Genomic DNA, 27988 nt, shown 5'->3' on the forward strand with positions numbered 1-27988 from the left:
AGAGTAAATGTACTGAAAGGCAAGTTTTCTGTAAATGAGTTGAAAGGCTTTCAAAAAAAAGTCGAAAACCGTGGACCGTTTTCGTTTTGATAACAAGCTCATGCTCAAGTTCATAATTTTATTCAGGCACATCCAAATCAAAAAAAATCTTGAGCGATCCCCCAAGAAACCATAAAATCTTCATTTTTGTATCATTACTAATGTTAAGAACGCTCCCGGAACACCAGCCAAAAAGACTCCATTTAGGAATCTAGAGGGTTAATTTGACACTTCTCGCTTGAAATTTCATATAGGTACAAGTTTCGGAAAGCTCGTAACGTAACTCAAATATGATTCTCAGACAATATTCAGCTATTATAATTCATTTTTACGTTGTTCAAAAGAAAAATAAATTAGAGTACCTGAATACTGTCTGAGAATCATATTTGAGTAATGTTTTCCGAGGTTTCCAAAACCAGAAATTTTGTACATCTTTTCTGAAGATGTCTGAAATTGTACAGTAGGCCGAAACGTTAAAGAAATTGTTATTCTTCGATTCGACAATCGCCGGAAATTTTCAACTTAAAATAATAACAACAACCGGCAGGGATCAAGACTCGCTTTCTCAAATTGATTAAGTCACAAGAGAGATTTAGCACAGGATTTAGTGCATTTAGTAAATCGACACTCCTAGACCTCTTATGGGTTAAAAGGACGCATAATATTAACAGTGTTCATGAATAATTTTAAGTGAAAAGATGTGTTACAACAACAAAGAAGTATTTTTAACACCCACGGAGCTGCATTGCAATACATATGGTATAAATTCTAGATTTAGTCAAAATAAATCTACCATGATACTTTCAACTAGTTTCGACAATTTATATAACGAACTCCAAGTATTCAGCAATAATTATGAGTTTATCATTTTTTTTAACACAAAATTGTGTTTCTAGAACCAAAACACTCGCCGTAAAAATAGTGTCTATTCAACGATTAAATTGACTGGAACAATCGTCTTCAAAACCCTTGAAAGCCAAAGTTAAACGTACTGTCCACATTATTCCTCAACGATCTCAGTAAGTATCAAAGTTTTCATTTGAATTTCATATTCAAGATAATCTTCAAAAACAAATCCATCCAACCGGAACCAAAGCTTGATGACTAACCGCAGCTCTAGAACGATTGAAAAACAAGTTCAAACTCCGGAAAAATACAATCAAGAAAGAAAAGTCATCGTCACTTCAAAGGTGCCTCCAGAAGTCAGTGACAGTTGCTTGGTTGGGGTTGTCAATCAAAAGCCCATCGATAGGCGGCCGAGGTGTGCTCTCCATTCTTGGAGGGTTTCGATTCTACAATTTTGCCAGCTAGCTGCTGAGGGGAGTTCCTCAAATTTGCGCAGCCAAGGGTGAAGAGACCTGAATCACCTCCGTTCCGACTAATAGATACACAGACAGGCAGGTTTTCCCAGCGTTTTGCTCCGGTTGGCTGGCCGTGTGCAAAAGAAAAACTATACTTTACTCACTAAGACTCCCCGCAACCGCAAAGTGAAGTCACAGACCGATCCTGCCCGAAACGAAAATTCATTCTACTTAGCCTTGCACGGGGTTTTTAGCATTTTTGCCCAATCTGAAGGCTTTGGAACGACACGTTTGCTTCAGATACGAACCGGAGCGAGCGCAGACGGACAGCCATTTTTCCCACATTCAATTATAATTATGTAGATTCCGACACTCTCGTCGGTATTGCGGCTTTTGGCCAAGATTTCCCACAGCAGTAGCGCTTTTGTGGTCACCGCACGGATAAGTGTTCTTTTGCCTCATTCGAACACTTCTTTTGTTTCTAGATGTTCAAGCGGTGAGCCTCCGAGAGTCTTCACTCTAGTTCTTATATTGTTTCAGTTGTTGATTACCAGACGATATGCCCGCATTACCAGGCCTAAGTGTAAACGCCTTTTTTCTACCTTGGAGCTCTGGTGGGGCGTTCGTTTTATGCTGATGCCATCCCAGCTATTATTCGAGATTTATTCTGCACCCATCAACGTTACTTCTTCCTAGGCCCTTGAAACAAGGGTAGAACCATTAATTTTCCTGTTCAGTAGACCGTAACAGAACAAGAGCGCATCAGAACACGTTAGGTACTGCAGTTGTACTTTAGCGGCTAACTCTGCATTAACTACAAGTCCCTCCGCCCTCACCAATCCGCTTCGCTGATGTCCGGGTACGTTGGTGAAACTTTAATCAGGCCGCGCAAAGCTGCTATTTTACTTGAAAAATGCACACTGGCTAAGCCTTTTCTGCAGAACCTGTTCGAGGAGAAGAAAAGTTAGACCTGCTAAGCCCACAACTACAAGTGTTCCATTTTATTCGAGGAGAAAAGCGCAATTAAAATTACTTTTTGAGGTTTACGGTCTACCGCAGTTTCGGGCGGCTTGCCGTTTTTTTTTTTCTCTCGTTTGGGAAGAAATGGCGTGCCCTGGTCAACATCAGGCACTTGCCACTTCAGCAGGTTGGTACCTAGTTGTTGTTTTTTGCTTCCAGTCCCTTTCATCGTACCTATCGCAATAATTGTCCAATAGCATGTCAGCCCCCAGCCGGTCAGGCGTGTATATGTAGTTCTATTATCTTTTCGTTTCTTATTATTTTATAATGTTTGCACTCGACAAACACCTTCCAGTTTTCTCACGCTGCTGCCGGTTGATTTTATTTTGTTATCATTCTTTTCTTCCATCCAATTTTTCTCAACTGCCAACCGGTGGGTTGTGGGTTGTGATGTGTTTAATGAAATTTGCATAAATTATTGAAACTATGACTCGCACTGGAGGAATCGAGCGAGCGAGCGAGCGAGCGAATAAACGAGATCCAAACACCACCCGAGAGAGCCATTCTTGGCCCGGTTTCTGTTGACGTGCGATACTTTCCAGGGCACGTTTAATGGGTGTTTCTTCCTAACTGTATCGACAAGTCGGCATTTTTCTATGTTAATATCTGCTCTTTTTTTCTATTGTAGCGTTTATTAGTTGAACGTTGTAATTGCAAAGTTACTACAAACAGGCGAGAAATATTTAAATCGATTTTTAATAACTCTCTGAAGAGAGCCGTAGGGGTCTCACTTTGGACCTCATTAGTTCTTACATTCAGTTCTTCGACTTCCAACTATTTGTATAAATTTCACTGTACGGTTTTTTTGGAACACCGCTGTTAACCGAGGGTCACCCATTTCTGATTCCACCGTCTGTAAGTATAAGTGAATAAAAAAAAAATTTTTTTTTTTTTGAAAAACACAAATAAGGAATGCATTCGAAAAAAAATACCACACTTTGTTTTGTGAATAACTTTTGATTGTATGGATAGAAATTGATGAAATATTCGAAAATTTCAATAGTAATAAAAAATATCATTTTTTTCTGACCGGTTTGTCTAGCTGACTAATAAATAGGCCTGACTTAACTTCAACTAAGTAAAAAGTAGCCCACCAGCGAAATATACAAAATATGGTGGTCAAATCGTGCGCAAAATATTTGGACCGTTAGCGGGGAGAAATTATGAAAAACTTCGTAATGGACAGCAAATCGGACACCTGGCAGGTTTCCAGCCAAAAACTTTTCGTTGAAAAGTCTCGCCTGTATTTTCCGGAGATAAGCAAGGAGAAAAATTGAAAAGTTTGTTGTCTAGTATGCAATTCAGTCGATGTTTCATATCGATTGAAACGATGGCTAAATATACAAAGAATACCGGCTCCAAATGCGACCATTTTTCCTGCATAGCACTTAAATAGGTCCCACCAAGTTTATACTCTGTTTTGGCTGGATCTGGAATAGTGCCAATACGCAAAATTTGTGAAGGAGTTGTGAATATTTTTCACATTCATTTTTTTTTTATTTTGTACCAAAGAAGGAAAAACGGCTAAATCCGTCTACCAAATTCAAAACTTTGAGTAATTTTATAAGTCATGCTTCAGCATACAGAAAACGGTATGAAAAATAGCCTTGATTTGGGAAAAGGTGGTTCATAGTATACATTATAGATGGCACACGTGATGCCTAAAAATCAAAGTAGAAAAACTTCTCCATTGAATGCTATTTCAGAATCCACCTGAGAGAGCGTCACACAAATTTGCACATGTAAACATTACATTACTAAGCAGCTATGCTGAAAATTTCAACAATTTTCATCCATGCGTTCAAAAGTTATTCATAAAGCAAAGTGTTGCATTTTTTCGAATACACTCCTATGTAAATGTTGATGAACAAAAAAAGTATGACAATAATGACGTCAATGACAAAAATCACAAAAAAAAAACAAAAATGTAAAAAATACAAAAATGACAAAGAATAACCGAACCACCAAAAAGACAAAATTGACTTGCATGACAGAAATGACAATAGTGGCAAAGAAATAACCAGTATGGACAAAAAGTCAAAATTTACTAAAATAACAAAAATAACAAAAAAATCATTATTACCAAAATGATGAAAATACAAAAAACAAAACAACAAAAACAAAAGAAAATACAAAATGAAAAACGACAAAAATTGGCCACAATTACCAAAATGAAAAAAATTACAAAATTCACAAAGATGACACAAAGATCACAATTAAAAAAAAATGACAAAAATGCAAATAATAACGAATATAATAGAAACTACAAAAAAGATAAAAAAAATCACATGAATGATAAAAATGACAAAAATAACACAGATGACAAAAATGAGAAAAATTACAAAAATATCAAATAAAAATCAAATTTAAAAAAAAATCAAAACATTACGCAAATGAAACAAAAATTCAAAAAAGCAAAAATTATTCAAATAGCATAAAAAAAACATTTAATAAAAATAATCACAGTTACAAAAATGACAAAAGCTGTAAACAGAAATGATAGAAAAGTTATTAAACTACCAAAAATGGTAAAAAAAGAAAGAATCGAAAACGACAAAGTGAAAAATTAATCTACATCTTTTAGGTGATGTTTTTGAAAAACTTCCCATTGGTAATTTAACCCAATGTATAACGTCGATTTTTTTATTTCCCACATAACTTTTTTCGTGGCCACTCTAAACCTCACTCATTCCATGAAGAAAAAACTGCAATCAGTTAGTACTTTTTTGGAATTGTCCAATGAAAGAAACGAATCTTTTTACCAAAGAAATTTTTCTTCCTAAATCGACCTAGCCCTAACAACTGGTTATTTGGAATTCAAACCATAAGGCGGGTCAAACAAAATTCAACCCTAATTCTTTTCCTTATATTTCCCCCATTTAATTTCGCCTCAAAAGGTGCAATCGTTTTTCCCGATAACTGGTGTCCTTCTAACGTTGGAATTCTAAAACGGGACCAACTGAATGGATTGGAATGTCAACTATCAATTCCCATTCACCAGCAAAAGCTGAAGTAGAAGCAATAGTGGTGTCATGAACGTATGTGTCCCATTTTGTGACCCACACCGGAAGGACCTTCTCGGTTATATTCATCTCTTTTTCCACTTATTGTGTCGTATGACAAATGGCCATTTTCATGAATAGAAGAAAGTTGTCGTCCTGCTGCTCGGAAGGAACGAATGAATGTCGGCGTCGTTGCCATTTCTAGGTTGCTGCACATTTCCGCTGAACATTGAAATCATGACAGCGAAATCCGGGGCCGCCAGAGATAAAAGTCTCCCCACCTTCTACTGTGTATCTTAGTAGTAGAACTTCAGGAAGCGGAAGGAAATGACACTTTTCCAATCTGCCGAGCTTGCACACCAAAAGGCGGGATTGTGGGAACATGCCCTATTATGCGCCACCTAAGCGAATCGCTGATTTTCTATGCATTCCACGTACAAATTGTGTTAAAAATGGGTGCAATCGTTGAAGAAAATTGTTTTCTACAAATGCCTACGATTTTTTATTACTCAAGTTGCTGTATTTGCTTAAAAAACTTGATTTTTAAAAACCTTATTCAAAGCCGCAGAACAAAATTGTGTTGCAAATACGCGCCGCCGTGTATTCAATACGCGCCTAGCAGCCGAACACACCCGAAAGCAGCCGAAGACCGAAAACACACCAATACTTACAGACACTTTGAATGAAAATAAAATCAAAATGGACTAATCAAAATTTAAAAAAAAATTAAAGTAGATTTTTTGGGCTGAATCAACGCTCAAAATAAGGTTTTTGACTTTTTGTTCATTTTCAATTAAAATTGGCCTTTTTGAAAAATTAATGCTATTTTCAGCCTACTACGATTGGCGCGTTATAACGAGCGCATGGGCCGTGATAAAACATACCCATAAAAAGCATACCATAGCGAGTTCGGTATAATTTTTTAGCATTAAATCGTAGTTTAGATTCTCCTCTATCGATGTGTCAGAAAATATTGTCTTATTCGTTTTTCTCTGCTTGGTGACACGTTATTGAAAGTGTTTTAAAATTTAGATCGAAATTAAGAAAAACCAAAATTGTGAAATTTTCACGACACAGGAGCATTTTAAGGAAAAATTCATACTTGCCATCACCAATCACAGCATTTAGAACAAATTTGTAATATTTTGCAGGCTTAAAATGCTTCAGATTCTTCAAAACAAGGGTGGCGCGTATTAGCCACATGGGGCGTTATATGAACTTTTCCCCTACATCGTTTGGAATCAATTTTCAAAAGCTTAAATATAACGTAGGAAGGTATGGTATCATCAGCTCTTGACTCGCGTAAGGAAGTATGAGATTTTCTTGCGCTGCTGGACCATTCGTTGGAGAATACGCCATTGGCGCACCTAAGAGTGACGTCTTTCAAGGGAACTGCAAGCCGGAAACCCCCCTACAAGAGCAACTACGTCTCTGGTGTGTACCGATGCATGGAAAGGAAAGAACAAAAATGGCGCACATGATGATACTTTTTCCGTGCCGCTGTGAACAAGAAGGTGGAGGTCAATTGGCATATTATCTATCCGAGTGGGACCGACGAGATGCATGTGAGTTGAGTGGCAAAGTCTAACGACTTCGACCGTGACTTGCAAATCCACATAACCGATGTGCATCAAATTGCAAAGCACAAGTCCATCTATCTATCTATCTATCTAGACTCTAGATGGGATGATGGGTTGGGCCTGGGACCTGAGTCATATAGCTGCAAAGGATAAGGTCAAAGAAATGATGTAAGCAACCGATTGGGGAGGGTCGGTGTTGTAGGTGAATGTTGTTCCGCCCGGCTGCATCCCTCGTAAGAAAACATGGTTCTGTTTCTGAGCTCCAGCAAAGCCGGTGACTCGTGTAATTAAGTTATGACTTGGCCCTCAGAGGCACAATTGTAGAATCTTCTGTACCAACTACCTACCATCATCAGATATGCTGGAGTGCCCACCAGCACCAATTTCTTACAATGGATTGATGGACGCCGACAACGACCTGATGGCGATTCCCTGGACTTTGTAACCACCGGAGCGTGCTTCCTCCGTCGTTAATCATCGGCTTTTGTTTGTGTGTACACGCAAACACCGAAAATGATTTTATTTTCTTTCGAGCTCAAAAGTTTCCCCATCAAAGTTTTCATTCTAACTACATGGACCCCCCCTTTAAAGTTAACGTATTCGCTAATTACCTTTCATTTGGGTTCGTTTATTTCCAGCAGGTTGTTTTCTGCATTTTACTGTTCTCCTTCGCTCGAGATCTCTGCTCATAATTATCATGCTCAAGTTTATTCAAGGTCTTTTCCCTCCGCATCGAGAACATTCTCAGCAATTTTTTTTTTTGTGATTAACATTTATTCCAGCTTCGAACCAAGAGGGTGGAAAATCCTTGAATAAAAATTCCCAATCAACTTCCCTTGTTACAAACAAATCAATAAAATAGACATTTTTCCCGGCAAACAGACCAATTTCTCGAAACCAAAAAAGGTACTCCTGCTACCAAATGCACTTTCCAGGATAATACATATGACACGGAACAGATGGTTCTGACCTGCTTCTTATCGTGACAAACTTCCACCACACCGCGACGTGTCCCTTTTTCCGTTTTTTTTTATTGTTACATAGGCATAAACGGCGATCAAATAAAAATCGAACTCTAGCGAGGGTTGGCCCAAACTCGTTTAGCAGTTTGTTTATTCCGATCAACTCCTCGGCACACCTCAAGAGGCCCTCAGACCCAGGACCGAGCCAAGCTAGGCGGGGCGGAAAAAAGCGATAACTTTCATTCTACCCCTCCTTCGCCACCCCGAAGCAAACGGACGAACGCCGGTGTGGTTTGGGAAAAATTGTTCACTTGCAGTTTTCTGCATAGTTAGGGACTCTTCCCGGGAGCCGTTGACAAAAGGACCGAAACCACCAACCAAATCGAGCGACCCAATTTCCGCGAGCTGTCCCGAACAGGAAAAATGCCAGCCTAAAAATAAAAAAAAAAAGATGTTTTTACCAGGTCTATCAAATACAAATTTGCCACACGAGAAAGTTCAAGCGGGACCACCGGATGTCGGTTCGATTGCTTTCAATCGATGCTCGGGTTATGGAACCGGTAATCGGTTAAATTTGTCTTTCCCCGGTGGTTAAGCTGAAGCAGGAGAACAAGACTATGAAACCAGAAAACTATGTATAGTCGGTCGTTTTAAAGAGCTGCTGGTTTTGTGGCCTGATTTTAACCTTCCCTCACTTTTTTTAATGGTTTTGAAAGCCATTTCATAAAATTTTAATGATGGCATCCAAAATGTAAACCAAGAAAAATTAGAACAAAACAAATCTAATTTTCAATGCTGATATTAATATTGAGTGCCACTACGATCGGTCATTGAGTACATTCCGTTTGTTTACCATTTAGAAAACTTTAACGACCAAGTAATATCTAATTCTGCTATCATAAATAAAAAATCATGTTGCCCGAATCACGGTGGGCCGGAATGTGGGTATCAATCTCAATTTACGAATACCGCATGTAGGTATTCGAAAATTGTCATGCCAAATGTAGGTTTCATTGAAAGCTTATTGATTCCTTGTTTATTCACCGTCCCATAATGCATTTTGAGAGCACAATGCACGCACTTTTTAGAGACAAGTGCACTTGGTTTCGCTGTGTTTTCTGACCTTTTTTAGCAAATATCGCATCAAGTGGCACTTTGCTATTGATAAATAATGGTTGCCCTCTGTGATTGGTTCGCAATAGTCAACATTGAACAATGAACCAAATGAAAGGTTGCTGGGATTAAGCTACACAATCTCACTGTACAGTTTTGAGAATTTCAACATTCAATATGAACCAACCACGACGCCGGCCAAGTCCGTGTAGTCGATAAGGAGAAGGGAAGTGCAGCACACTTAGAACCTGCCACTTAGCCACAGGCACTTAGATCCTGCGCTTCTTAGTCATAAAACTGATAAGTTTCCTTGTATGAATAACTAATATTTTCTCCAAATGGTCAACATTGAAAAAAATGCTGAATTTAAAAAAAAATTAAAATTAATGCTGATTTTTAAGTAAATTCAATTTAAAAATTAGTTGTGATGTAGGTTCATACTGAAGATAAGATTTGGTAGTCATTAAAATTTTCTATTTTACACTGACTGTACTTTTCTAAGCCTGACTTCCTATAGATTATTTTTTCGAAAATCCATTATGTCATTTTTCTATAAAGAGTATGAAATTCAAGTGGGGAACAAAATTTAATAATCCTGCTGGAATGTAGCTATTGTAAATAATTTTTAATTATTTTCGCAGTGAAACATAACTTCATCCCATAATACGTTAAAAACAAATAAATGAAATTGGTCCTCCTATCTCTTTTCCTGTCGTTTCTAACATTTCACGTTGAATGATGTTTAAATATATTGAGATTTTCAATAAGTATTTCAAAATCATGTTGTATTCAATTGAATTTTATGATATTTTAATGAAAAAAATCAATCTTAGATAATTAAAAAAAACTAGTTCGTTAGAATTTTCAATCGAATACATTACAATTAAAATTTTATAATTTATGTAAATAAAAAACACTGAGAACTTGATTTTTTGAAAATATATATATTTGATAATAACTGAACTTTTTGCACTTCAGTTTTTATAAATTGTTGTAGGATTTTTTTTGTTTATGGTTGTTTTACCGTCTTTGTGGCATTGGTGACTTTTTATCAACGTTGCAGCTGGCGGACAGTTATTGAAAAACTTATTCTAAGCCCATCGTAGGAAATATTGTTGTATGTATGTTGTTTTTAATTAATTTAATTTAGAAACATTGCTGTTTCTAAACTCACAAAAATAGTGAGAAAAACGAGACATATTAAAGCTCGTTAACTTTTCAATAAATTCGTTTGCATATTTTAAAAAGAAAGGTAAAATTATAAATGCGGTATTTTCAAATAAAACTGTTCTTATCGAATACTATATTTTTTCAAATGATTTAACATCCACTTAAAAATAAACGATTGAGGAAAGTTTCGATATAAAAACCAATTTACGGGCGTCCCGTTTTCTTGGTTTGTGATATGACTAAGTTGACAAGTATGTTGCCTCCTGAGCCGATGTCCGCGAGTTCGAGCCCAAGAGTAAACATCGAACACAGTTGTACCGGATAAGTTTTTCAATAACGATCCGCCAACTGCAACGTTGATAAAGTCGCGAATGCCATAAAGATGGTAAAACGACTATAATCGAAACAAAAAAGGGCGTTCCGTTAGAATGCAATACATGTGATGACAATGTAATGATAAAAAAGATACTTATCTTTGAATACCGGTCCAAGAACTATTAAATCCCTGCATCCAACTTTCTTCATATTTAATTCCGAAGGTCCAATGCGCCTGATTTGATGCTTCGCTAATAGGTTACGGAACCTGAGCAGCATAAATCCCTCTGCCACAACAAATCCGGCTTCATTCCCCGTTGCACAAAACCAACATAACCGATTTGAACATTTGAATTTGTTCGAAAACTTCAACAATTTTTGGAAGAGCAAAATTTTTCACGTTTTGACAGTCCTACGGGTTGCTTCGATCGATCTCTGGCACCAAGTGGCACTTTGCTGTTGATTAGAGCAAGTTCACTCGTTCTTAGAAAAAGGTACAAATTTTGATAATAGTAGCACATTTTGAAAATTTTACCATGTGAAAAAGATTGTTGGAATCAGTTGTTTAGCCCACAAGAGTAAATTGAAAGAATTGGCAATGAAAATCTTACATTTTTTTTTACACCATCTCGTTTTCTTTCAATAATTTTAACCCAAACTACTTTGAGCCTAATGATTTCAATCAATATAAAATTAGGAACCAGTCGAACTATTCTAATTCTTAAAACAAATTAAATGTTCATTAAACGACTTTAAACGCCACAAGGATCAGAAATTAACCGTTTCGGTCGTTTTCCGGTTCCCTTTGCATCCGTTAAACGTACGACTGGCATCCTTTTTTCCCGGCCCGAGAACGACCCGAGACAGATTACCAGCTGGAAGGAGGACTGCGGGGTTATGTTGATGAATAAATTTCCCTTGCAGCTACAACGCGGTTCGGCTGCTCTGTTCTTCCAAAAAAAAACAGGCTGCTGGTTGTAGGAGTTTACGTGCGACGGGTAGCCCGATTTTTGTTTTAAAGGTGGGGGGTTGAGATGAGGTAGACACGTAAAGACAATGTGCTTCCTCCTCCATCGATGTACCTACTAAACCTATTCAACGTCAACCGTTTGGTATGCATTGGCATAATAATTTGGCCGTTGCGGTTGCCACCATTCGGTGTGGCTTTTCCCCATCTAGCCGAAGGAGGTTTCGACGGAAACGGCAGCAGGGAGCAGGAAGGAGGTTTTGCAACTTCCGGTACCTACCTAACTACTCGAAGGCGGTGGCTTTTCAGCATAATGAATTGCACCCCCGAGCCAGGCCAGGAGGGTATCAGGTTGTTCTATCGCGCCCGCCCGCCAGTATGTTTGCAGAATGTAGAATTAATTTCCTTTTTTTATTCATCGCACTTCTTGGAATTGGCCCCGATGTGATATGTCCTCAAGACCCGGTCGGTGTTTTTGCTGCTGGTGGGGTATGTTGGCTGGCAGTCAGAACGTGAGAGTACCAACAAAAAATATGCCGATGGTACGTGATCCGGTTGAAAGTTTCAAGATCAGCGTGTGTTCACACGATTGTGGTTTCCGTGGTCATAATTTGTCACTTTTATTCTTGGAGGTGGATGCCTGCGGATGAGATCCGAGGAGGGCTTTCGTGTGACTTTGATGACACGAAGAGAAAACACGAAATACATGTGCGGGTGGTTGTTTCTGACGACACGCATTTGTCGATGCCATTAGCCTGCCTGTGTGCAATATTCAATAGAGAAAAATCGATAAAATCGTCGTTCCCGATGTGGGCCAGCATGTCTCGTCTCGCGTTCGAGGCCGGCAAATTAGGTCGGAGCAATTTCAACGCCGGAGTGCATCACACGCTGCAATTCCAGGCCATGGAAAGTAGAACTGATCATCTTTAAAAATCTATTGATTTAGTGTAAGACGGCGCTATAAAATCGACGCTGATCTAACATTGAAGCGTTCACCTATTAGTTTTATTACAAAATCGTGACATCATTCGACTGCTTAAATTTAACGAAGGTTGCCCATTCGATTGAATCTCGAATAATTTTATCTCTCTTGCATAAATTCATAATACGTCATATGTTAACCATCAAAATGCTAATGAAATCGTTGAAGAAACCATATAAATAGTTCACGCTCTGGACAAATAACTCCTTTCGTATAAAATAAACACAAAGGAGCAAGTTGTAACCCCTTGTTTTAGTCCAAAATATTTCCTAAAACGCGTCATAACCATAAAACGGTCAAATTTCGTTACAGCACTACAGCAACGAAAAAAAAAGCACTTCCAGTCCAGTTTATGTTGTTGAATAATTCATTTCCTGCCTCGAGTGTTACCTTCTGTTTCTTGACTCGGCTTGCATTATAAGTGTATTATAATCCACTCCAACAGTCCCAAAAGTCCTGATTGATTGTCCGTTACGATAGCCGTCAGTTTCTTTCTCATTTGTTTCATTGCGAAATCAGGTGCCGTTTATGTTTTCCTTTTGTTTTTTGTTTGCTCGTTTTGGTTGGGTTGGGTCTTTCTTTCCTTGCAATCGATTCACAAAGTGTCTGACCTTTAGCTCGAATCCCCATGAGGGTTTGACCGCTTGCTTGCTCGTAAAAAAATCGTTAAACTTCTATACCTACATTCATCGATATGAAATGATAGATGGCCGCATTCTCCCGTTGATGACGAAATTCCAGCCAGACGGACAAATATGTCGCCAAACACAGATACACCAACACATTAGTTTGATCATTTTTCATCTGCATTCTAATGGTCGCTGGTTTAATGAAGACAGAATTCCGTACGGAAGAATCGTCCTTGGGCTAACCTTCCCGAATGGGTTTTTTTTTTTTCCTTGTTCCACCCTCATAGATCTTCAAAGCGCCACCGGGTAATCCATCATTCTGCGGTGATGTCCGGGATTTTGTAGTGCTGCTGCCTGTTGTTGTACCTGCTCTTCATTTCCACCCATTCGTGCTGACAGGTTGAGTGACGACATACTCTCGGATCCGCTTCTAGGGCTCACTTATGTATATTTACCGGCATCTCTGTGTGCATTTTTTCAAATTATATTTCTGTTAGTTTTCAAGCAACGGTGTTTATGTTAGTTTATCGTTGAGCGAAACCAGACTTCTTTCAATCTACCGAGCAGATTGATGGTGCTTCTCTGAAAGTGTTGAGTTTTGATGAAATGTTCTGCGTACAGCGTTTTAAAGCTCTACAATTTTCTAACACGAAATTTTTATTCCCAAAAAACTTTCTTGTTTTAAGCTGCCTATGATAATAAAGGTTTAAAATACATTGCATTACCCTTCAACAAGAATCAAAATTGAACCATCTCTCAACAACTTATAGCTGAACTTGTGGCTCCAGAGATCTTATAATAAAACAGTTTAACTAATAATAACTAAATAATAAACCCGTTTTTGACGGTCGCCATAGCAGTACCTGAAGATTTTTTTTAATGGAACTAAACTACTGTACGGTATCGATTGTTGATTGGGATTTTGAAAAAAAGCATCCCTCAGAAATGAGTGGTTTATTTTCTTTACAATTTGAACTAACTACCTACACTTGAGTGCAACTTTGAAGAAGAGCTCGATTGTTAGCTTTTCACACTTATTTGTTAATGGTTTAACACGGTCTTATCTAAGCAAGCACCTGATGCGCAACCTAAAGTACTTAGAGTACTATTTAAGTACTTTGCAGATTTTGAATAAAGATATGGATAAATTGTATTGAATCATCTTACTTTTAAAACATGTTTACGTGTGATAAACTGAACGAGGTTTCCGTATTTCTCTATGATATTTTTGCCTATCTTCTCATCCGAAAAGTTATCCGTCAAACTACAGAAATCCAACAGACCAGTAGTAGCGCGTTGAGTGATGGGTTGGTTGCGTAATTCAAGTTCAGGCCGCCCAAATCAGTTAACATATTAGCATATTGTTCGTGTCTCCGATGTTACCGAAATCCCAGCGTGTGACGACAGCTAGGTTCGGGTAATCTAAATATAATTGTTCCCTTCCTTCCCGCTCCCAAGATTACTTCCATTCGAGTTCATCCGGTTGAGTGAACTTGAAAAATAAAGCATGCATTTTGCCATGACTTTTGGAGCTGTTCCTCTTCTTTTGTTCGAAATTGCTCCAATTACCTATAGCAAAGTGGCTCTATCGGAAATGGAAGTGCTCCTAATCTTGACCACACCACACCGTGGACGCCATAATTAGGGGAACATGCCCTATTATGCGCCACCTAAGCGAATCGCTGGTTTTCTATGCATTCCACGTACAAATTGTGTTGAAAATGGGTGCAATCGTCGAAGAAAAGTGTTTTCTACAAATGCCTATGATATTTTATTACTCAAATTGCTATAGCTGCTTCAAAAACTTGATTTTTAAAAACCATATTCAAAGCCACAGAACAAAACTGTGTTGCAAATACGCGCCGCTGTGTATTCAATATGCGCCTAGCAGCCGAACACACCCGAAAGCAGCCGAAGACCAAAAACACACCAATACTTACAGACACTTTGACTGAAAAGAAAATCAAAATGGACTAATCAAAATTTTGAAAAAAATGAAAAGTAGATTTTTTGGGCTGAATTAACGCTCAAAATATGGTTTTAGACTTTTTGTTCATTTTCAATGAAAATTGGCCTTTTTGAAAAATTAATGCTATTTTCAGCCTACTACGATTGGCGCGTTATAACGAGCGCATGGGCCCAGAGATGCCAATGTGCCTGATTTTTCAGGCGTTGCCTGATTTTTCGAGGCTCTGCCTGACAACCTGATAAGCCATTGATTTTCCCTGAATTTTGAAAATATGCCTGATTTTGCCTGATTTTTGCGAATGTCATGAAAAATGGGTAGTAAGGAACTGGAGTAGGTACCATAGCAGAAGTGAAAAAGTGAAAATGTGGCTGAAATAAAGCAATCGAAAGATTCCCGTTAATTCTTATTGAAAAAGAGAATTGAAGGGATTGCTTTGATGCAGCAGAATTATTCAATTAAGTAGGCTCAGAACATACATATTGGAGTAAAAATGTGGAGCGATGACCAAAAAAAAAAAGGTCATCACTTTGAGCGAAATATCCGTTACTTTTACGTAGCCTGATTTTGCCTGATTTTTATTTCGCAAGTTCCCTGATTTTTGAAAATAAATGTTGGCAACCCTGCATGGGCCGTGATAGAACATACCCATAAAAAGCATACCTTTGCGAGTTCAGTATGATTTTTAAGCATAAAATCATAGTTTAGATTCTCCTCTATCGATGTGTCAGAAAATATTGTCTTATTCGTTTTTCTCTGCTTGGTGACACCTTATTGAAAGTGTTTTAAAATTTAGATCAAAATGACGAAAAACCTAAATTGTGAAATTATCACGACACAGGGGCATTTTAAGGAAAAATTCATACTTGCCATGACCAATCACAGCATTTAGAAAAAATTGGTAATATTTTGCAGGCTTCAAATGTTTCAGATTCTTCAAAACAAAGGTGGCGCGTATTAGCCACATGGGGCGTTATATGAACTTTTCCCCTACTCCCACCCTCGTACTCACCTGTTTCCAAATGAATGACACCGCCGCATAGTGTTGGCCCCGGTACCGTAGAATCTGGGACCACAATCCGACAAGAAAAAAAGCACCTCAGTTAGTAGACACAAAGAACGATAATCATTCCGCCGTTTGGTCATTAGCGTGTCGTGCTCGTGAACGTTCATTTTTGGAACGGCAGATCCCTCATCGAGGTGGTGTGGTCGAACTAAATCTTGCTGAATCGTGTCCGTGGTCGCGGCGTAAAACACCTACAAAACTCCGGGAGTAAGGCGGCAAAGAAATCTGTAACGGAATGGATTGCGGATTCGATGAGTAATGCCACTCAATCTTCTGGTGAGAATCTGGTCGGTAGCCCCGAATCCGAATAAGGTAAATCGTGTGTCATTAGCTAGATTAATGATCTAGGCAAAGAGCAACCGAGTAAGCATGGATCAGAAAATATTTCTCAACTGTTACATATTCCATCGGTAGAACATTCTGTTAGTTAGATCGAGGTGTATGGACGAGAAACCACGTCCACGCACCGATGGAGTTTTCATTCGCAATACCAATCAGGCAGCGACGATCACATGCACACGTTTGAAAGCAACCGTAGGCGCAAAAACTGCGTCCATAATCTTGATAAAACTGTGATCATGTGGATGAAGTTGACTTGAAAAAAAATTTCAAGACCATCCCAAGGAACAACGTGCGATAAAAGGAAGATTAATCTTATGTCAGAACTGGTCAAAATTCGATCCTTTGACTATTTGAGTTCTCAAATCTAACGATTTGCACGTTCGACCATCAACGCCGGTTGGCTGATCGGTCGATCGTGAACGTGACCCTCGATCGCGCGGGCGTATTACGCCTTTAATTTCTCAAGTCAGGTTCGCACAGCCGTCGTTCGTTGCGTTGTTATTGTTGTTGTTATCTCACGGCAACATAACTACAGCAAAAACAACACGTCCAAACTAAACGTTTGCCATTTTTTGTTTTGAATTTGCTTCGGTTCAGTTTCCTTCATTCAGATGCGATTCAAATCCGTTTCTTCATAACACATGTATTGAGACGATATCAAGTTTAGGACATTGACGATTTACAATATGCTGTAAAAACTCTGAATTCAGTAGGTACTAAAACTTAAGCATCCACAAACTTAGGCAGGTCACCATCTCGTGGAGAATTTTCTGCGAAAATAGAATCGAAACCAGTTAGAGGATGACATAATAATTGGTTATTTGTATGGTTCTGTTTACCTAACCATTTGAAATATTCAGCAAAACACATCGGAATGAGATGTGTCTGTCAGCTGAATGAACGGGATTGTTTCCTCTCCTTGGCCGTCTAATCGTGGCACGTTTTTACATGTGCCTACATTGCTGTTGATCATTTGAATCGATAGAACAATGGTTATCGTTATCTTGGAACAAAAGGCGTTTGCTGCTTAAATTGATAATGAAAACAATTTAAGCAGCAAACGTTTCAACCGGTGAATAATTACGATCACTGTCATAATTTGCTTGTTGAAAAAGATGTCATAAAAATGTCGCCTCGCATGATCATCGCCGTTGGAAAAAACAGTGCCCCAGCGAATCGAAATCGGTTGTTGTAGATTGTTCCTACTTACATGTAAGGAGAATTCCAGTCATTCGTTTGACAACAGTTTTAGGTTTCACGCAAAAAACAGACATTATTTATGTATGCTATTCAGAAAAACTTTTAAGTGACGTGGATACAAGCACGTGTTAAATAAAGCATGGCAATGCCTACTACCACGTGAATGGTCGCGTTTGTCGCTAATCATTTACATGCCAATATTCGCAATGGGCCAACAGTGAATTTTAATCAGATATCTTTTCTTTAAAATTTTAAAAATTTGAAAAAATAAATTTTAATTTTGTTTCCCCTCTTTCTCCTTCCAGAGCACCCGGGAAGAACGAATCTCAAACCCGCACGGCAACAACAATGACTCGTCGGCCAACAATCTCACCGTACAGATTCCTTCGCAGACGACGCGATCTCTGTTGCGGCATTCGAACAGTATGTCCTCGAATTCGCACTCCAACTCGAGCTCGACGCCTGCCTCGCCCCATCTGCTCTCGAACAGCTCCAGCGGTCACCTGCATCACACGCTGTCCAATGGCAGCTCGCTACATCACCATCCCCAGTACCAGAGCCAGTCGTCAGTGAGTTCGCAAAGTTCGTCCATCATTTCGGCAGTTCCGCCACTGCAGCGGCTACTCGAGGATCACCTCAGTAAACCTGCTCCCTATCAGATGATTGTGATACCAAATAGTGGCGGCTACTGGATCGACGGTACCGATCACGATGCCGGCTACGAAGTGCCCTCACACACGACGTGGCGAGTGGGCAAGATCGAATCGGACGACACAGCCAAGTGCTACCGAAGGTTTTTCATTTCTCGGGAACATTCGAATCTCGTTGGACACGACGACCAAATGGGACCGGTCCTGCTATCCATCAAGTCCGAAAACGTGGCCAATCAGGAACACATTCGGATATTGCTTCGTCTACGAACCGGAACCATGCACGAAATCATCCCAGCTTCCTGTCTCGGATCCAATCCATCCCCAATCAAAATGGCTCGTCTACTGAATGAGCAGATCAATGTCGACAACTTCATGCCCGTACTATGTCCCAAGGCATCCTCGTTGATCGCCAGTTACGACGAGCACGTGTTAGTCACCAATTTCAAATTCGGTGTTTTATACCAAAGGTACGGCCAAACGACGGAAGAAGAGCTGTTCTGCAATAGCGATACGACCCCAGCGCTCGAAGAGTTCCTAGATCTTCTCGGTCAACGAATACGTCTGCGAGATCACAAAGGCTATCGAGGTGGCCTGGATATCCAGAACGGACACACTGGTGACACCGCCGTCTACGAAGTATTCAAAGAGCGGGAAATTATGTTCCACGTGTCAACCCTTTTACCCTACACCGAAGGTGATCCGCAGCAGCTACAACGGAAACGGCACATTGGTAACGACATAGTCGCCATTGTGTTCCAAGAAGAAAACACCCCCTTCTCACCGGCAATGATCGCTAGCCACTTCCTGCACGCGTTCATCGTCGTACAACCAATCGAACCCAATACACCCAACTGTCGGTACAAAATTTCGGTAACTGCCCGAGATGATGTGCCGTTCTTCGGACCAACCCTGCCACAACCATCAGTATTCAAGAAGGGACCTGAACTGAAAGAATTTCTCCTCACTAAACTTATCAATGCCGAAAATGCGTGCTACAAGGCCGACAAATTTGCCCAACTCGAACTACGAACACGAACCTCCCTGCTGCAGAATCTGGTCGACGAACTGAAGGAAAAGACGCGAGACTTTTTGGGAGCCGATCTGCTTGGCGCCCCAACATCACCCACACCGGAAACACCTAAATCCGAAGGCGGTTTCACCGGATCTCGCTTTATCGACACCGTCAAGAAAGCGCTGAACGCCCGCCTCCGATCACAGAACTCCGATCCCACCAACAACGGGGGCGACAGCGGAACCAATACCAAGCATCACAACTCCATGAAAAAGTCAAAGGACGTGTCCGACGTTCCCTGTGGACCGGGACAAACTGTAAATGTAAGTATAAGCACTGAAACGATTTGACATTGATCTTAAACATGCCCTTCTCCCGCAGATCGGTCGATCGCTGTCCAAGAGCAGTACTACGGGTTCCCGTAAATCGCCCAACGATTCGGTGGCCTCGTCGCCGGACATCACATCCCGCTGTTCGCTGAATCCAAACAGCATGAACAACAACAATATGGCCGGCGCCAACCACAACAACAATAACAACCACCATTCTGGTCACGGCCATGGTCACGGCGTCGGCCAGAAGGGAAACAGTGGTGGCAGTAACAACAATAACAACAACAACGGTCCAGTGGCGATGTCCGAAACCAGCGACGACTCCAGCCTGAACAGCGTCGATCTCGATCCGATGGGTGAGTTTCGTTATGCTTGAATTGGTAACAGTAGAATCTTTAAAACCGCACCAGACTGGAGTAGACCACCTCAAAACTAACGATACGTTTTTTTTCTCCAAACTTCTTGCTTTTCCCTGCTTTGGATTCGTACATGCGCGATTGCCTTATTTGCGTTCACCTTTGAAATGATTTTTTTGTTACCAAATTATGTTTGATATTCATCGAAAAAGTTTTTCCTAATGTAGATGCTGGAGCGACCTATATCGACAGCGACACCGGACTGGAATCGATGTCCTCGGCCGATGCCACCACCAAGGCCTGTTCGTTGTGTCTGGATGGCGTGGTGGATCGGGCGGAGCAGCGATCGACAACGAGTGGTGCGGGTAGCGTGATCAGTGTCAACATCGGAACCGGAAGCAGTACCGGCGGTGATAGCGGGCGGGATCTGCGGAGTAGTACCGGTAGTTCGGGTACCACGGGCAGCAACAGCAACGGAACCGGAAGCAACGCCATGGCCGCTGGATTGCTGCTAACCCAGGAAATGATGCAACAGGCGGAAGGGTACAAGCAGGAAATCACCCGGCTGAAGTGCGATAAACTGGATCTCCTCAGGCAGAATGTGGTGAGTAGTCAAAAATATTGAACAATGATTGCATCAGAAAATGGGAGGTATCAAATTTTGCTTCTTCGAGTGATAGTTAATTTCAAAGCGGATTGAGATTGCCGCTTATGACATACCGAATTGAGAGTTCTGCTTAGACATGCAGAGACTTAGACATCTGCTTAGGAATAGATACATACGTATAAATTAAAATATACTGAATAGATATCTGCTCATGGAAAGTTTAAGTGTATATTAGGACGACCGTTGTAAAAATGTTTAAAAAAGGAAAGCAGAATAGAGTGCATTGAGTCTTGTATGTATGTATGTATGGTAGCCATTTTAGGTGCACGGTCGTTCCGCAGTTGTGGCTAAGGCTTCATCAACAAGTCAACGTGAGTTACCATATATCCAGTTAATAACTGCTGGATGAGACATTCAAAGGAATGGATTCGTAAATAGAGTAACATACGATATCCGAAGGGTTAGAATTGATTGGTCTCGAGAAGTTATTGCCGAATATAAAACTAACTCACTATGCAAGTCTCTGTAGTCCCCACCCCCAAGATTTGTTTTTAGAAGAGCGCGTCAAACAGCAGGAGAACTTAATACGAGTAGTACTGCCACAGATACATACCCATGCGCTCAATCGCTTTGTTTGACGCCAGCAGGATAGAGTGCAGTGAGTTTTCTGTATAAATTACCTTATCGTGTGATATTTGTGTTAGAAACGGCTAAGTTGAGTAATCACTTAGAAGAAAAGATCATTTCACTATTTGAAAAAACCTTATCTTGGGACTAATGTAACCACAGTCTTTCCAACAATATCGACAATCCACGAACTAATGTGTTTCTGTTCTCTTTCTCTTCTTCCAGACCTGCCAGCGTGACATCAAACGGTTGAGGGAACGCGAACTCTCACTCCAGGGGGATCTGGCGGCGGCCGGTAAGGAAATCCTACGGCTTCGGGACCTTCTGAAGGAATACATGCCAACGGCCAGTAGTGAACCACTATAAACGAGTCGCGAAGCGTATTCAGCGTATGCGTTGAGTGTGTCCAGCCCAGGATGATTTTTTTTTTGCCGGTTGTTACCAGAATAGAACGTCGTCTCAGTATCGTTTTTGTCTGTACTAATACGAGCCAGTCTCGAAAAATCCTAGCACTTTTAAGAACGAAGAACCACAACCCAACAGAGTAGTGGGTGGGTCGGTCATCCGTGCGTTCCATGGAAACCACAACTTTTTTTTTTCTTTAACCTTAGAATGTTATACTTTTACCATGTACATAAAGAGAGAAGTCTTTATTCGAACTATTATTTATTTAAACCTAAAACAAAAAACGATATATATATTTTCGCTACTTTGGCAATCTACCTTTTTTGCGAGGAGCAAAACATCCTCCGAGCTTGTGTATGATAGTTGAATAAGATGCTATTTTTAGTATATCATTATTTCCAAACCCATCGATTGTTTTTGCGCCTATCCTCGTTTGTATTTTTCTTATTTGTTTCACCAATCAGTTAGTGGTGCGGGAAAATTCGTTACAGATTTTCATTTGAAATATTGAAAATGTTTTTGTAAAGCACAACGCCTCTAGAATCAGAATAGAATTACGTGTGCTATGTAAATGTAAATAAAAGTTTTAAAACACCTAATCAATAAATGTGACAGACATCCTACGGGATGGTTTTTGGGAACTCGTTTTGAAATCGAAAAAAAATACTGGATAAAATACTGTAGATGTCAATTAACCATCCATCGTATGAGCTATTTTTACGAACCCCCTTGATAGAAAAGAAGTCCTTTCTAAAGATGGACAAAGAACTGCATATTTGTAGATGACGAAGAAGAGAATCTAGTATTTTAAAACATCGGAACAACGAATGTTGTCCAGTTTCCCTGTTCATTTTAATAAACGCTTAGAAGATGTGGTTTAAAAATTCCTTCGACTGTTGAAACTCGTAGAAAACCACATTGAGATGGGAAGAAAACTGTCTGTATGTATGATTTGTTTTGCAATGGATTGCTAACCAAGAGAAAACCAAAAACTTAAGTTGAAAGTGTGGCAGAATCAAACGAATTAAATGGACTACCCGCTTGTTATTTCCTAGGTTTTAGATGAAATTAGTTTTAAAGCAACAAAAGCTGATCAATGTACACACCCAAATAACTTTAAACGAAATCATACAGCATAGTTGAATCTTTATGTGCAATACACCAGTGCGTGAAATGACATTGAAAGATATGACAAACGAAAATTTTGGAATTGGAAACTAAATAAAGCTCTTCCCAAAGGAATCTTTCAGGCCTTACTCAAAAGATAACGCTACTTATTTCACCTTTTGTCAACACCACACTATCCTTGTTTAGATGAAAATTTCAACAACAAAAAACTCAAAAACCACATTATGAAAAACTAAACTGTATGTACGAAAAACTGCCTTCTACTGTTAATTCTTTTTTAGAAAGAATATATAGAGCTATTTCCAAAAAAATTATAGACAAACGGTAAAATTCAAAATATTTCAAGAAAAATGGAAATGTTTATTTCCTTAAAAAGCACCACTGTCTCAAATAAAATTTAAAAAAAAAACGCAGGAGCTGAAATAAATTTTAATGAATTGATACCAAAGTTAACAACATTCCCAAGTCACAAACACACACAACAAGCACAGGCACGCGTCTAATTAGACCGCTAAATCTAAAAAAAAACTACGGAAGCATACACATTTTGAGCGTAACAATTTAACGGAAATTTTACAAAGTAAATAGACCAAGCAACAGAATTTTGCGCTCTTCAACACGCAACAACAGTCCTCTCTCGAATTGGTGTCAAAAAAATAAGACAAAGAACCGACCTAAAATTGTATCAGTAGCAACAGCCATTGTGTCCAGTGTGTTTAAATCTGCAAAAAACCAAATAAAACAAGTAAGAAGATCATTAATCTATACCCACACATATACATATATGAAGGAATTAAACCAAAACCGAACTAAACGGAAAAGTGTGAAAAGGAAGAACCCTACGGGAACCAATCTTGAGGCAACAAGCAACTAAAGCTTAGTTCTTTTAGAAATGGGACAGTTTCGAATGCCTGTATCTCAAAAACCATTCGTTTGAACGAAATACTTTCTATGAAGAAAAAGAAGGCAATGTTATGATCTTTCATGAAAAAATTTGAAAAAAAATATTTACCGTTTTTTGTTAAAGAAATTTCTACTTTATTCTTGGTATCTCCCATTGGCCGGCGCACACTTTTTTCAGTCATGGTATTGATCAGTTTCTCCAACTTATACTTCTTAAAATCTATATTTTAGGTGGCTTCACCTTCCTTCTTCAATTTCTGATACTTTTTGGTCCAATACTTCCCTGGAAACTGGAAACTGGAAGCATTCTAGTGGATACAGTTGTTTCGAAATGAACAAATTTGATTATTTTTGACCACATTTTTAAACGTTTTTTTTTTCGGTACCGGTTTTACAGCTTAAGAGCTTTGGAACTATCAAAAAATGGTTGTTTGAGGTTGGATTTCAATGAGTCATCATTAGGCAACACTTTCAGCTTATCGGAGAAAATTGTTTTGGACATTTCAGCGATCTACCCTTAGTTTTTCGTTTATTGAAAATTAAAAATGCTGGTATGAGACTTGCATTCCTTGATGATCCTTAACCGTTGTTGCCGATCATCTGCTTCACTCCAATGCTTGATTTGAACTTTGTGGACATTATTGACAGTGTTTGCATACTTATCCACCACAAAAACTCAGTAATTCTTTGAATAATCAACGGTTTTGTCAGCTATCAATTTGACAATGACGTATTTTCAAGGAAACTGTGCAAAATTATTTTTTTCTTTTTCTCTCGCATCGTACATATCTCAAAAACGCGTAAATTTTAAATTTTGAAAAAAATAGGTCGAATAGTACTTTTTACAGGCAACAAAATGCTGTTAAAATTTTTAATATCCAATAACTAGTTAACGAGCTATTAGCAAATGAAAGTGTCCCATTTCTAAAAGAACTAAGCTTTATCTGTTGAAACGGAACAACAAGAATTCGTAATCTTATTTGGATCATTGGAAGAAAATCAAACACATAGATAATATATTTTAAACGTGTATTAGAAAAAAAAAACCTTGTATTAAAAATAACAAAAACAAAAGAAAAGAAATGTCCAATTGAGTGAGGTCTCAATCACCAACTTCTTCTTGTCCTGCTGCCTCTTGTCCTGCTGCCTCTTGTCCTGCTAATACTTGCTCTGTTGCATCTCCATGTGCTTCCTCTTGATGTACGGAATCCTGGACTTTCGCTTCCTGTTCTGCTTCTTCTAGTCCTACGGCTTCCTGTCCTACAGCTTCCTGTCCTGCTGCTTCTTGTCCTACTGCGTCAAGTTCTGCTCCTGCTTCTTCGGTTCCTTCGGCTTTTCCATTGGTCATTGCTGGTGGGAGCAACACTGTCTGATCACCCGCGTCTGCTTCTTCGGCCTGTTGCGGAATGATGCGTCTGATCTCCAATATTTCTCTTGCTACTCCACTCACGTTGGCCCAAATCACGCGATAGCTTAACGTGCGACAATCTATGAGCGCCTGCTCGAACTGCCGAAGGCCGCCGCCGACTCCGAAGTAGTACGTTTTGGCCGCCAGTAAGCTAAATGTGAGTTTTGATTAAGGAATTTTTACGCTGAAGTGTTCTGAAAGAGTTTTTAATAGGAGGTTCACAGTCACAAAATTACCGAGAACATCGTTTTATCGATTGAAGTGTGTAAATAAACGTGCAAAATCTTATATCGTCTTTAACTCAACAACGCGACGTAAAGGTTTTGTAACATAGTGGAATCGATGGAGAATAGTTTAAAGATAAAAATCCATCTGGACTTGTTGTTCAAAACATCCTAGAACTGTTTTTGTACCGATTCTTCCGCCATGATGAAATTCCCTGAAATGACCGTAATATTTTTGACAACACAAATTTCGGGTTGTCAAAAATTACCAGGTGCATAGTTATTGCACTTTAACTAAATAATGCAATACTATGCCGTGATTGAAAAAAGTAAAACGCACAAATGGTAAAATTATCATGATAAGGTTTTTGAAATAGCCACGCGTTTTTCCGTGTACGGTTCAATACGGTTAAATATTTTAACATATGTAAATAAATTACTCTTAATTTTGTTCTATTCATTTAAACTTGTTTTCTCTAGAATTCTCAGTTCTAGAAATATTATTTCTAAAATAATAACATCCTAAACATAACAATGTCATGTCCCTTCTGTAAGTTAGCCTATCTATGGCAGTTCAAGCACAAGGGCTCCCCAGTGCCATCTACTTGTCGCTAGCATAAGTTGTTATAGCATTGATCCTGCTTGGGCAGTATAACTCTGCCTAGTGTAGTGAGACAAATTTATCTTCTTAAAAGTTAATATTCTTTTAATAAGAACATCTCAACAACTTTCTATAATGAATAGTAGGTATTAAAAACTTTGGATTTCTCCATATGATTACAGACTGTGTCTTATTTCAAATTAGTTTGATTCGTGTTCAACAAACAGTTTAACTAACTGAAGCTACGTTTCATAGCTGACTTTTTTGCGATAAATGAAAAAGGTCAGTCTTTTACCAAATTATTAAGACTATTTTCGTTAAACCGAGATAGGTTTACTGGTTGATATTTGAGTTTTATAGCTTAAAGGAAAAAAGTACAATGCACACACTTATGGTTTATGCTTTTAGGTAAAATGGTATAAAATCTTTTTTTTATAGACCGCGCAAATACTACACTTTGAATAAAATTACTTCTTATGATACTTACCAAGATAATTTACATCAAACACATCTTCCAAATGGTGGTACTTACTAGGATGAAAAAAGATGGTCAAAATTGATATTTAAAAAGGATACACAACTCCGTCCGGTTTCAGCTTGGTATTGAACAGGCGAATCAGTTGATCGTAGCTTTTGTTACTGTAGATCGTCTCCGAAGTTACGATCACATCGTATTGCAAAACATCCACATGATCTGTAAAACTACTCCAACTTCCGGCAAAGAAGCGAACATCAGTTTTCGATTGGTACTCGCCGGCTTCCGTGTCATCACCGCAGCAATTAATCGAATAATTCTTCATCGTCACATTTTCTATAACATCGTTGTTCTGAAAATCGAATACTATTACTTTTTGCTGTTAAAAATCAATAATTTCAAATATTTACATAATCTTGAAAATCCACATTCTTGGCACCCAACTTAACCGCCAAAATCCCCAAAATGCCAGATCCACATCCCAAATCCAAAACAGCACGATCGGCGAAGAATTTTTGGTATTCTTCGTTCTCCGCCATCAGTTCACCTAGATCGAACGTACACTCCCACACCTTAAGTCCACCCTCGTAGCGGCCCGGAATCAAATCCGAGTGGTCAATTTCGGCATTTAAAATTTCCTGGCTAAGGTCCTCTTTCGGGATCGTCAGGCAGTTGATGTATTCCACCTGCATGTTAACACTGGCCAGGAAAACATGCAAGTTATCCGGATCGATGGCAAAGCCCTTGCGTAGTCCTTCCGGAATTTTTAGTTCGATGCATTCGAATTCATCGATTGATGAATCTTGTGCTGCAAGAGCTTTAAACGGTTGATTTTTACATTGAAGCTCAATTTGTTTTGATTAATGTTTAAGACTAACCTGTTGCATCCTCGGAACCATCTTGACTATTTTCCGAAACATTGAAGGAAAACGAAAACATTTTAACTTAAAGTTACACAAACTCAATAATAACTGTTGAAATTTTAAATTTTCTCAGAAAAAAACTTCGGTAAATTTCCAAAATACAACTTTTTCCACGCCAAACATGCGGAGGAGAATAAATAGGTTTGTTCAATGTTCAATTTCAAATTTTATAGTCAGAGCTGCCAGTTGAAGATTTCAAAATTAAGTGCGAAGACAATTTTGATCAATCCGTTATTTTTCTATAGATTTTTTTTTAATGTTTTACGAATCTGATGAAATTAAAAAAAAAGAAAATTCATTAAATTTTAATAAATGTTTGATCAAAAAAATGTACAACAAGGACATTGTAACTAAAAACACATGCATTACATTAAAGATAAATAAATTAGAATATTCCGTGAATCTGTAGCTGAAAAACGTTGGATGCATGGCTTCGAAAGTTTTAATCAAATGATTTATACTGTATTTGTTTTCTCCACTCGTGGAGTGTACCACCGTACCCGATAAAAACAAACACAAATCGTCACCAGTGTATTGCTACCTCGCTCACTCACACGCTCTCTCGCAACACTGACACAATTTTCGGGGCAACACCGCCCGATGGCAGTGCAACACCAGGTCAAAACCAGTGCAACACCTTCCGAATAAACAAACAGTTTGACAGCACCTAGTGGTGCACC

The 27988-nt window shown here is 39.0% G+C and overlaps 2 protein-coding genes across 4 annotated transcripts in view; one reads left to right on the plus strand and one right to left on the minus strand.

Annotated features, from left to right (window-relative positions):
- The window catches only part of LOC129743833 (rap1 GTPase-activating protein 1-like), a 45027-nt gene extending 20323 nt beyond the window's left edge, over window positions 1-24704 (plus strand). Inside the window, exons 2-5 of one of the 2 annotated variants that reach the window (XM_055736036.1) lie at window positions 17960-19642; window positions 19701-20007; window positions 20220-20611; window positions 21467-24704. In XM_055736036.1, the coding sequence (XP_055592011.1) occupies window positions 18080-19642; window positions 19701-20007; window positions 20220-20611; window positions 21467-21607 (2403 nt within the window). In that variant the 5' untranslated portion in view covers window positions 17960-18079 and the 3' untranslated portion in view covers window positions 21608-24704. The remainder of the gene's footprint in view (window positions 1-17959; window positions 19643-19700; window positions 20008-20219; window positions 20612-21466) is intronic. The other variant, XM_055736039.1, reaches the window with a different exon arrangement.
- Window positions 24687-27438, minus strand: LOC129743834 (histidine protein methyltransferase 1 homolog). Of its 2 annotated transcripts, none has more exons than XM_055736041.1 (4): window positions 27264-27438; window positions 26796-27193; window positions 26487-26737; window positions 24687-25236 (listed from the first exon to the last, which is right to left on the minus strand). In XM_055736041.1, the coding sequence occupies exons 1-4, from the start codon at window positions 27322-27324 to the stop codon at window positions 24780-24782; spliced, it is 1167 nt and encodes a 388-aa protein (XP_055592016.1). In that variant the 5' UTR covers window positions 27325-27438; the 3' UTR covers window positions 24687-24779. The 2 variants fall into 2 exon arrangements, with proteins under 2 accessions (XP_055592016.1, XP_055592015.1); XM_055736040.1 differs by having other exon boundaries at window positions 26796-27202.
- Between the last annotated feature and the right edge of the window lie 550 nt (window positions 27439-27988).

Source organism: Uranotaenia lowii, chromosome 2, assembly GCF_029784155.1.
Source record: "Uranotaenia lowii strain MFRU-FL chromosome 2, ASM2978415v1, whole genome shotgun sequence".
Classification (NCBI taxonomy): Eukaryota; Metazoa; Arthropoda; class Insecta; order Diptera; family Culicidae; genus Uranotaenia; species Uranotaenia lowii.